The 12,233-nt window shown below is 38.9% G+C and overlaps 1 protein-coding gene across 1 annotated transcript in view; it reads left to right on the top strand.

The window, feature by feature from the left end:
* Positions 1-390: 390 nt before the first annotated feature.
* CCNI (cyclin I) overlaps positions 391-12,233 on the top strand; it is a 31,638-nt gene continuing 19,795 nt past the window's right edge. The window contains 3 exon segments of the mRNA XM_079700921.1: positions 391-519; positions 7,886-7,939; positions 7,941-8,042. Coding sequence (XP_079557047.1) covers positions 445-519; positions 7,886-7,939; positions 7,941-8,042 — 231 coding nt within the window. The 5' untranslated portion in view covers positions 391-444.

Raw genomic sequence — 12,233 nt, 5'->3', positions numbered from 1 at the left:
CCCGCGAGCGGACGCGGCAGCGCCTCTGTCTCGTTTTTTCTTATTTTCCCCCCCTTCCCCTTCCTTTTTTTTTCCTTTTCCCCCTTTCCCCCCCTTTCACCATTTCCCCTCGGAGGCGCTTCCCCCGGGCAGGGGCAGAGCCGGTCTCACCCCCCGCCTCTCCCCGGTCCCCGCCGCCCTATGGCGAGAGGGAACCCCCTCCCCACCCGGGCACAAGCGGCGTCGGTTGGAGGAGCGGGACCGGCGGCGGCCTCAGGTCCGGGGGTGTCATGGAACTAATTCGCTGACCGACCCACAGGCCGCAGCCGTGCGTCCCGCTCGAGCGCCAGCGCCCGCGCCCTCCGGCCCGGTTCCCCCTCTTCTCCCTCCTCAGTTGGCCCCGTCCTCGTCCCGCGCGCCCCGTCGCCGCGCGCTGAGGAAAATGAGGTGGTAACGGGCCCCCGGATGACCCCTCGTCACCACTGTGAGGCCTACAGCTCTGCCGGGGAGGAGGAGGAGGAGGAGGAAGAGGAGGAGAAGGTGAGCGGGCGGGAACGGGGGGGGTTCCACACGTCCCCGCGACCCGCGCGCGCGAGCCCCCTGCAGCCCCGCGCCGCCGGCGCGCGCCCCTCGGCTGAGCCCCGCCCCTGCCGCCCCCTCCGGGAAACCTCCGGACGCTCCTCTTGTCTCCTCGCGCCTACAACTCAGGCACCTGCCCAGTTTGGAAACGGCTCCGCTGGGTTCCCTTTCGGGCCAATTTTCCCGTAGGCGACTAACTTTCTTGCAGCAACAGCAAGCTGCTTCCTAGTGCGCGTTCTGGGGTCCGCGAGCCTGTGCGGTACACAAAGAAGGGGACACACCCCCGCCCCTAGATCTCGACGCCTCCGCGGGACCCGCGGGAACATCATTCACGTTGCAGAGCGGGCGGGGTGGGGGAGGAGGACGGATGAATGGGGTGAGCCGCTGCGGGAGCTCGGGGGAGGGGCACGTTTCCCGGGGTTGGCTTCAGTCGGGGGAATCTGGAGAGGAGGTGAGCTTTGAATTGCACCCTGTAGGGCAGATAATACCGGAAATTTAAAAAGAGGGCAGAAGCCCCTCTGCCGAGCTAGAGGTGCCACTGCAGATCGTTTTGTTAGGAGTTGAGAATTAGATGGCAAAATAGTGGAAGGTATCGCTCCGGAGGTAGGATGGAATCAGACTGGAGACCTTTGAATGTTAGGCTAAAATATTTAGCTTTTATTCTGTCAGCGGGAGACACTCAACGTTTGAGCAGCAGCAGTGTGGCTTTGGGATGTTCATAATAACACTTGTTGAGGCTTATTATCGGAGAGGCATCGTTATAAGTGGTTTGCAACTTATTGAATCTTCACGGGGCAGGTAGTTCAGGAGCATTTTACGGATGAGTGAAACTGAGGCTCCGTAAGGTTAATTTTCCCACTAGAAGGCAGCTAGAACCCGGTGGCCAGAATTCCAGCCCAGGCAGTCTGTGCTATACAGTCTCTGCCCCGGAACAGATTAAAGTAGCGTTATCTGCTTCTGGCTTTTCCAGGTCATTTGTGGCAGAGGAGATAGAAGGGAACGGACAAAGAGATTAAGAAAGAAGGGACAGGATTCAGATTTGCTAGTCTGGGACCATACGCATCAGAGATTCTAAGCTTCTGGACTAGAAGAAGTTTCTCAATACTGATGAAGAGCAGACTGGTAGAATCAGCGTGTGTCGGGAAGGTGCACCGGGATGGTTTGCAGTTAAACTGAGATAAGTGAGTTTACGTGGCAATGTGGCATCCTAGTATCAGTAGTTTAAAATGGAACTCTAAAATGTTTCTTGGTCAAGATTGGAAGCTTAAAGTGTGTGTACATGTTTTATTCTGATTGTATACTACTTTAAAAATGAAAAGTATTCATTTTTCTGTCCATGTTTCTTCATCTTTGAAGGGGGCTTAATAATAATACAGACTTAATAATTATACCCTCCTTTGTGTTCGAGGAGTTAATATGGCATAGTACTTTGAACAATACCTGGCCAAGTAGTAAGCACTCATTGTTTTTAGTTGTTAAGCACTTAACAAGTGTAAGCTCTTATTATTTATTTGGCACAGTGCTAAACTCTGGAGAGTGTTTGCCATCAAGGAACTCATGGTTAGTAGGAGAGACCAGCCTACAAATAGTCAGCTCTCACGGAGCAATTAAATGCAAAAGTAGAATTATGTTCAAGTACATATGATGCAAATGACAACTCTGTAGGAAGGAGAGTGCAAGCTAGAGAAGGACATTTCAAGTTGAAAGAACAGTATGTGGAGAGTCATGGAGGTTGGGATAAAGCAGGGTGTTTTGGAATTATAAGTACCTCTAGTTCATTATTAGGTTAAGGGCATAAAGTCAAGGAGATAATAATAGAACATGAGGTTTTTGTATGGTCACATTAATAAATCTCTCTTTTTATAAGAGGAACTAAGATCCGGAAGTCGGCAGCAGTACAAAATTATTAATGGAGTTGGTGTTTTGAACATAATAAATACAATAATTCCATGTTAATGAAGTTGTTTCTGTTGTATACCCAGCACTGTGAAGCACTTTTCCTCAGAAGAGCAAGAGGCCCTGTATGCTGATTTGTAACATAGTTAATGCTGTACAATAAGTGTTTTATAAACTATTCACTCAGACAATAAGGTATTTGATAAACATAGAGGAAGAAGCAGAAGCAGCAGTTGAAAGAATGGGAGGAGAAATGTGAAACGCTCAAGGTCAAAGTTTATGGAATATGCCAACCAGAATACAGTCTTTTTGTTTTTTAGTTCCTATAGACTTTTCTGAGCATTCAGAATTCTGAATGTGACCATTAATGGACATAAAATAACAACATAAAACTATGAAGTTCTGTTATTTAAAACAGTAAGTTTATATTTTTAATGTTTGTGTTTTATTCCTTAGCAGGATTCATTTTTCATCTAGCTCAAATAATCTGTTTTAAAACATTAGAAAGCAGGCTTGTGGATTGTTAGTAAAAGAAGTAGAATTCAAGTCAGCGCTTTCTCCACTGTATCATATCATATTTTAAAAAAGGAATGTAGAACATTTTCTCATAAATTATGGTTTCTGTGTTTGTTTTGCTTTTTCTGTGTTGTTAACTTGTAAATAATTTCAAAAAGAAACTACCTGGATTCAGTTATTTTCAGCCTTTTACTCCATTTGTTTTATCGAGTCTTCCTTCCCCTCATCTTCCACCCCCTCTCTCTACAGCATTCATTATGGCCCTTTACACCTAAATGTTTCAGTGTATTTCCTGAGAATAGGGATATTCTTTTACAGAGTCACAGTAAAGTTACCAACTTTAGTAAATTTTAAATTGATAATTTACTTTTGTCAAATCTGTCCAAATTCTCATTATGTCAGTTGACTCCACAATGACCTTTATAGCATTTTTCTCTGCAGTAAAGGATCCAGTCTAGGGTAAGGTATTGCACTTTTATTTTTCTGTAGCTTAGAAAATCTGGAACATCCCCACAGGTGTCCTCCGTCCTTTTTGTTTCTCACTTGTATTGTTTATACTTCATTTTTTAAAGTTTAAGGAAATTTGAACTCTTTTTTTTCCTTTGTTACATTTCCCTATTGTGAGCAAAGAATGATTGCTTTTTTTCTTCTGTTGATACAGTGTGTTACATTGATTTCTGAATGTTAAACCAACTTTGCTTTCCTGGGCTAAATCCCACTTGGTTATGGTGTATAGTCCCTTTTTTATGTTTTCAGATACAGATTGCTAGTATTTTGTTGAGGAATTCTGCATCTGTATTTAAGAGATACTAGTCTGTAGTTTTCGTGCTGTTGTCTTTGGTTTTGGTAGCAGGATAATAACTGGCTTCATAAAACGAGAAGGCCTTCTCCTCTAGTTTTTGGGAGAGTTTGTGAAGAATTTGTATTAGTTTTTCTGTAAACGTTTGGTAGAATTCACCAGCGAAGCCACTGGGGCACGGGCTTTTCTTTGACACTAGTTTCTTTACTAATTCAGTCTCTTTAGTACTTGGTATATGACTCTTCAGCTTTTTCTGTTGTCAGTTTTGATAGTTTGTTTCTAGGTGTTTGTCTTTTTCATCTAAGTTGTCCAATTTATTTGCATACAATTGTTAATAAAAATTTCCTTATGATCCTTTTTATTTCTGTAACATAAGTAGTAATGTCCCTTCCTTATTCCTGATTTTAGTACTTGACCTCTGTTTTTTCTTGGTCAGTGTAGCTAATGGTTTGCCAATTTTGTTGATCTTTTCAGAGTACAAACTTTTTTGGTTTCATTGATTTTTCTCTCTTTTTCTGTTCTCTACTTCCTTAATTTCCACTCTGATATTTATTATTTTCTTTCTTCTGACTTGCTTTAGGTATAGTTTGGTTTGTTTCTTCCAGTGTCTTAAAGTGGAAGGTTAGAGTGTTAACTTGTGATCTTTTTTTTTCTTGTTTATTGAAGTACAGTTGATTTACAACATTATGTTTCAGGTGTATAGCAAATTGATTCAGTTATACCTATGAGATCTTTTTTAATATAGGCATTTACAAGTATTTCATTGTTTCCTGTAAGTTTTAGTATGTTTGGTCTTTTTTATTCATTTCAAAGTATTTTCTAATTTCCCTTATGATTTCTTCTTTGACCCAGATTCCTTTGTTTTAAAAAAGTTGTTATGGGCTTCCCTGGTGGCGCAGTGGTTGAGAGTCCGCCTGCCGATGCAGGGGACATGGGTTCGTGCCCCGGTCCGGGAGGATCCCACATGCCGCGGAGCGGCTGGGCCCGTGAGCCATGGCCGCTGAGCCTGCGCGTCCGGAGCCTGCGCTCCGCAACGGGAGAGTCCACAGCAGTGAGAGGCCCGCATACTGCAAAAAAAGTTGTTATATCATCTAAATATTTGAAAGTCTTACTAAGGGCCTTAATTATAGAAGATTGAAGAACAAGAATCCCTTGAACCTGATCTTATACTTCTTTACATGATTCTATCCTATATGTTCCTCTCAGGTCCCCCACCCATCCTACCCTAAAAGTAATCTTCAAAGGAATCATTGTAAAGGAAGAGTAAGTACTAGGGGCAGCCACCCATTGGGGTATGCTGAGAAGGCTGGCAGATCCTGGTGAGCCACCCTGTTGAGAGTAGCTAAAGGAATGAAATAAGTAAGTTTTGACAGGAGTTAATCAATTACAGACCAAAATTAGGTTTAGAAGAAGTTCTTAGAACCTATGAAGTTCAGTCTCCATCCAATATAGGTGTTTCTTCTAAATACGTCTAGACAGGTGAACATCTAGTTTATACTCTGTTTCTGAGGTTGATATTTATGTTTGCATTCGATGAAGTTGTAGTGACTCTGTTTATCTAATTGTGGAGAATTTGAGAAAAGTACCAGTGCAACAAAATTGGAATCTCAGAACATCTAAGCAGAATGTAACAGTAGATAGAATTTAACAAGATGACTTTTTTCAAAGGAAAAAATGCCTTTAAGGTCCTGAACAAGGATGTAACGCCCCCCCGGCCCCCCCCAAAGGCACCAAAATCCCATACAAAGGGAGGTGGGGCAGGTGGAGGGGAAGTTCACCTAAGAGTTACCTTAGAAAGTCTTAAGAGTTTTAGTTGAGCATGAATTGATAATGTGGTGTAGCCTTTAAAAAAAATAGCTAATGATCTTAAACTGCATTACTGGTGCTAATTTAGAAGAGCAAAAATCATGTCATGTGAGAAACTCTTGAATGGTTTTTCAGCAATGCAGTGGATGAACTAGTGAGCATGATAGCAGCCTTTAAACATTTGAAGAATTCACCTGTGAAAGAGATTAGACTTGGGTTTGTTTTGGTTATGGTTTTTTGTTTTTGGCCCCAAGGGTTGAAATGAGCCTTTGGTTGTGTCTCTGTTTCATCAGGATACTGTGCGATGGGCACTGTGAGTAATAAAAACATGATATTCGTAGATATGACTGCAAGGGAATTTATAATTTATTAGGGGAGATAGTTCTTGGAAGAAATTACCTTTGAGTTGGACCTTTCAGGATAGTTATTATTTTCCACTTTCTAAGTTACTTTTTTCTGCTTAGTATGAAAAGCACTTCATGCTTGATATAGAAAAATTGCAAAAACCCAGGAGTTTAAAGAAGCAAAAAGAAAAACAATTACAATCCAGTTAACCAGTTTGCAGTAGGTTGAATAGTAAGTGAAGTATGTGGGGTGATAAGTAGGAGAGAGGATAGTAGCTGAAGTTGGGGCAGAGGGAACATGGAAATTGAAGATTAGGTTTGTATTTTTTGTTTTTTCCAATTTTAAATTTTTATCAAAAATTAGGAACTTTTCATATGTTAATTCTAGACATTGAATTTTTTTAAAAAGAATCCCTGGAATTTGAAGCATATACATAATACAGGTCCAGAGTTGAAAAAAGGGAATAGTTATATGAGGTCTATAATGAAAAACCACATTCCCCTGCTGCTTGGCTTCTCCACCCTTTTCTCATTCCCCAGAGGTTAATCACCCTCAGCTCTTACCTATTTCTCTTGTTATTTAAGATCATATTTTCAAGTAACTTACCTATTGCTGTTTTTTTGATATTTAAGTTTTAGAAATTATTTATGGTTTTCCTCTGAAATATAAAGATGAGACTCTGATTCTACCTTCTCCCAACATCCCTCATCCTACCAGTGTAGTTTTATTACAGCGTTTGTGTTGAAATCTCTCTTCAGTATTTTCATTGTTATTGCTGTGTAAATGTTGTGGTATATTATGTTTATTTTTTTGCATAATCTCTTTTTGAATTTAATAACCTTTTCAGTTGCTTAGCTTCATCAATCTAGTTAAGTCTTTTCACATTCTTCAGCAGCTTCTCAATCCAATTTTCCATACACAGTCAAATCTCTATGGTTTCCCTTTTTTTTTTTTTTTTTTTTTTTTTTTTTTTTTTTTTTTTTGCGGTACACGGGCCTCTCACTGTTGTGGCCTCCCCCGCCGCGGAGCACAGGCTCCGGACGCGCAGGCTCAGCGGCCTGGTGCCTTCCGGACCAGGGCACGAACCCGTGTCCCCGCATCGGCAGGCGGACCCCCAACCACTGCGCCACCAGGGAAGCCCTGGTTTCCCTTTTTTTGAAGAAACGTAGAAACGTCTCTCGGACTCTGAGATGCCTTGTACTGTGTTGCTCTTTAAACTTGCTGCTCATTTTAGAGTGCCAGTTACTTGACTGTTGAGCTTTCTAGATCAACATCGTCCAGTAGAACTTACTGCATTGATAGAAATGTTCCTTTCCTGCACTGTCCAGTGCAGTATCCACTGGCCACATGTGACAGCTGAGCACTTGAAATGGGGCTGGTGTGACTGAGGAATTATTTTTTAATTTTATTCAATTCTAATTTTAATGGCTACATGTGTAGCTAGTGGACACTGTAGTGGGAGCACAATTCAAGATGGTTTCATACTTAAAGGGGGGGATAGTCTCATACTGATTCAGTAGAAATGGGTGGGATTTAATGTAATTGATGTAACTTTTTTTTTTAATGAAAAGAGGGTTTAGCCCTTATCTGTGTACATTTTTAAGAGAAATATTTGGGACAAATATTCTAAGAATTCCTAGTCTAAAAAGCCTGTGACTTAAAATTTTTTGACACAGTGATAATATGTTTTGATCAAAGTCCTAAGTTTCTATCAATTATATGGTCATGTTTTTATTCTCTTTACAACTGAATTTCAGATTTAAAGTGAGAATGTTTTAGATAACTGATGATGATGGTGACATTTTAATATATGATATCTTAAAGAGCTGTAAAATCCTATATTGCCTCATAACATTTTTATTTTGTTTTATGAATTGCTTAATAAGTACCAACATATTTATATTATGCTACAGTTACTTTATATATAATTAAATATAGAGCATTGTTTTATATTTGATTTTATAGGTAGCTACATCAAGCTGGGTGGCAGGCAGATCCAAAGGATATCATGAAGTTTCCAGGGCTGTTGGAAAACCAGAGATTGTCTTTCCTGTTGGAAAAGGCAATCTCCAGGGAAGCCCAGATGTGGAAAGTGAATGTGCCGAAAATGCCTACAAATCAGGTAATGATTTCTCTTTTCACTCCAGACAGGTGACTTTTATTAGAGCTAAGTGTACTACTATCATATGTAATAGCATCTTGACACTGTATTGGAGAAATATGTACCATTAAAGATATGCTCTATTCTTTACTTGAGAAACATCTCCTTATTTCATTCTGAAACAAAACAAAAATGAACTGTTTTTGTTTGTTTTGTTTTATCTGAGTTACACCTTTAGGAAGCTAGGTATGTCCCTTCTCTTTTCTTGTAGTACAATACTTAGAATAATAAGCCTTCTTTATTTCTAGATATATAGTTTGCCACAGAGGCTGAACACAGTCAAATCCTTGTCTTTAGTGATCAACAACTTTCTCTTTCATGAATATTTATAAGGAATTCACTTAAACTACTAACGAAATGTCAATGTTGAAAGCTTCTAGGGAGGTAATCAGCAGCTGACCTCTCAATTACTGTTGGCTGTATGCCTTTTAGAAATTTCATATAGAGTTATTTTTTCCAAATAACTATGAAATTTGTCTATCCCAAAAGTTTACTATGTAACATGTCTTACACATCTTTTTATCCCTAGTACCTAGCATTGTGTTTGGGATAAAAAGTAGCGGCCGAGAAATTTTTGGTATGTGTAGGCAAATGACAGTATCTAAGCTCCTCCTGTGTTGTTTTAGGTTAATCTTTGCTCATAGGTTATTGATATCTGAATGTGTTTTCTAATTCCAACCTACTTCTATCTTCTTTCCGACAAGCTAAAGAAATACATGTTTTCCATTTACTGTTATCTAATTGTCATTTAGTGAATTGAAGATTAGTTAGCCTGAAAGAATGCCTTTTATACTAGGAGCATTTGCATGTGCTATCACATTTAATATCTCATTTAATCCTTTGAAAAAAGACAGTAGTCCCAATTTGTTCAAGACTTCAAATAGTAAGTAGTAGAGTTATAATTTTGAACCTGAGGCAGTTCTCTTCCCATTATACGTTGTTTTTCATTTTTTATTTTTGTATGCTTGTGTGATTTTTAGATGACTGGGGATTCAATCATTCAGTAAATGTTTATTAAGTATCTGCCATATTCTGAATACTATTCTAGTAAGCCTCAAAGCTTTATTACAGCTGCTTTTAGAACCATTTCTTTCATTTTTCTCCTACTATCTCCTTGAGTCAGCATGCAACAACAATGATATACTTTTATAACATGGTCTTCGAAGGTGATATTCTACCAAGATTATAGTATATTGCTATATTATCATTTAATCTGGCCTATTTTTATAGGTATTTTAACAAATATTACTAAGATGTTAGACCAGAGAACAGAACACTATCAGAACTTCTAAGAGGGATCTATTTAAGGTTTTGCCTTTAGTAATGTCAGGTAGAAGCCATACTTCTTTTTTTTTTTTTTTTTTTTTTTTTTTTGCCGTACGCGGGCCTCTCACTGTTGTGGCCTCTCCTGTTGCGGAGCACAGGCTCCGGATGCGCAGGCTCAGCGACCATGGCTCATGGGCCCAGCCGCTCCGCGGCATGTGGGATCTTCCCGGACCCAGGCACGAACCCGTGTCCCCTGCATCGACAGGCGGACTCTCAACCACTGCGCCACCAGGGAAGCCCACCATACTTAATTCTTGTAAAATGTGTGTGGGCTTGGTCTGGTGGGTATAGGAGATAAGATAGAGATGGGAGTAAAGAACTATAGGGGCTTGAGCCACTGGACAGAGTAACCCCAGGGACACTTCTCTATTCTAGTTCTAATTCTTTTTTCTTCTGTGACTCTCAGGGACTGGCTTTTCTACTTCCCTTTCCAATATTGCTTCTAACCATGATTTCTCTCCTTCTTGACTCCTCCTTGCATAAGAGAAACAATCTTGTCTCTAAAGTTTAGTGTCTAAACCATATATGTATCTTTTCCAACTTTCCTTTTTTTGGGGGGGTTGCTGGTTAAAACAGAAAAATAAAATATTTTTAAGCTTTTTTCCCTCTAATTTTCTTATTCCTACTGCTTCCTTCACCTAAACTCTACTTCAGGGTCATTCTCTCACAGTTTTCTTGTCATTTACATTATCCTATCTTGCAGTTTAGGACAGAGTGGTCATGCAAGAATATTACACACCTATCACTCCCCTTCTGTTTGATCCCCCAGCACTCTATACTTCCTGTATGATAGCACACAATATTATAATTCTCTGATGATTTGACCAAGTTCCATTGAGGCAGAGTTGTCATTTTTGTTTATTGGCATATAATAGGCTCACAGTAAACACTTGTTAAATGAATGTTGATTATCATTTCTTTATAATTCATCCAGGTTGGAGGAGTTCTTTTATATAATAATAGTATTTTCAGGTACACAGCAATTTTGTTACAAATTTGGGGGAAAAAAATTAAAGACTGGTTAAAGTGACATGTATTTTCAGATATTCTCAATTTATTTTGATGTACAGAGTGCTTTTGATACACAAAGGTAAACCTTGCCTCAAGCTGTTTATATAAAGATGATTTCCATTAGAATTTTGAGAAGGAACCTTAAAGGCCATCTAATTATGTGGTTTTCAAATACAGGATCTTGAACCACTAGGCTACTAGAATCACCCAGGAGGCTTCTTACAGATTCCAGGCCCCTCCCAGACCTACATTGCTTGTGGTGGCAACTATGGAATTTGTATTTTAAAAAACTTCATAGTTTTATTGATATGTGTTAGGTTTGGGAAACACTGATTTAGTCTAACCACAAAATTAAAAAGTAAGTTCTGACATCTCGGATAAGTGATCCTCTACTTTGGATACTTTGTCCATTCCACCATAGAAAAGCTCTATCAATTATTGGAAAGTTTTTCCTGAATTGAACCTGAAAACTGCTTCTTTCTAGTGGCTACTTACTGGTTCTAGTTCTCTCTGCTGGAGCAGTACAGAAAATATTCATTTTATATTTTAAATGATAGCCCTTTATCTACTTACAGTCAGGTGTTAAGCTCGCAAAGTCATCTCTTCTCCTGGTTGAATATCCTTTGTTCTTTAACCATTTTTCATTTGACAAGATTGTGCCTCTCAGTTTTTCTTTCTCTATGTATGCTCTTTAATTTACTTTGTTTCTTAAATTGTGACATTTGAGTTGTGGTCATTAATGAGCAGTAAAGTGAAACTATTACCTCACTTTATCTTGGCTTGATAATTTCATTAATATAGCCCTAAATTAAAAAAATTTTTATGCTTTGGCAGCAGTGTCATGTTGTTGGCTTATACTGAACTTGTTTTTAAAACCTTGTTGTTTTTGTGTCTCTACTTTTAAGCAGAGTTTCCCTTATCCTAGGTGTACTTTAAAAAATTTTAACTTAGGTGCACTGTTTCATATTTATTCTTACTAAGTTTCAAATTGTTGATGCTGGCCCATTTTTCTGGCTTTAAAATTATGATTGTTATGTAATGTACTGACTTTGTCCTTTTTGTACCATCTGTAGACTTGGTAAACAAATAAATCTATTTTGCCCATAGGTTTTGTTTCTTTTCCTTAAGTAAACAGTTTCTTAAAGTATATGTATATGGATCATAAGTGTACAACTCTATAAATTTTCACAAAATAACACTGTGTAACCACCACATTACTAGCACCTCCTTGTGTCCTCTTATAGTTACTACCATCTATCCCCTCCCCATAAAGAAACCATTATCCTAATATCACAGATTAGTTTTTCCTTGTTTTGAATTATATTTATATATGGAATCATAAAGTGTGTACTGGCCTCCTTTGCTCAGAATTTTCTTTGGTGTAAGATGCATCCATACTTCATGTAGCCATAGTTAATTTAATTCTCATTTCCATGTATTATTCCATCATATGAATTCATTTATCCATTCTGCTGTTGATGGTCATTAGAGTCTTTTATTGTGCTTGTCTTTTGTTGAACATATGTGTACATTACTGTTGAGTATATTTCTAGGGGTAGAATTGCTAGAACCTAGAAAATGTGTATACTCAGGTTTAGCAGATACCACCAATTGTGTTACTTACCAAAGTTGTTATACCACTTTTACACCACATTTTTTTTTTTTTTTTACCCCTTATAGCAGAGTATGAAGGTCCCAAGTTCCTCTGCATCTTTGCCAACCCTTGGTATTGTCTGTATTTTTCATTTTAGTTATCGTGGTGAGTGTTATAGTATCACATTGGGTTTTAATTTGCATTTCCTTGATAACTAATGA

Source organism: Hyperoodon ampullatus (genome assembly GCF_949752795.1).
Source record: "Hyperoodon ampullatus genome assembly, chromosome: 1".
In the NCBI taxonomy this organism is placed as follows: domain Eukaryota; kingdom Metazoa; phylum Chordata; class Mammalia; order Artiodactyla; family Ziphiidae; genus Hyperoodon; species Hyperoodon ampullatus.
Note: the sequence above shows the minus strand (reverse complement) of the source record. Positions and strands in the feature narration are given on the sequence as shown.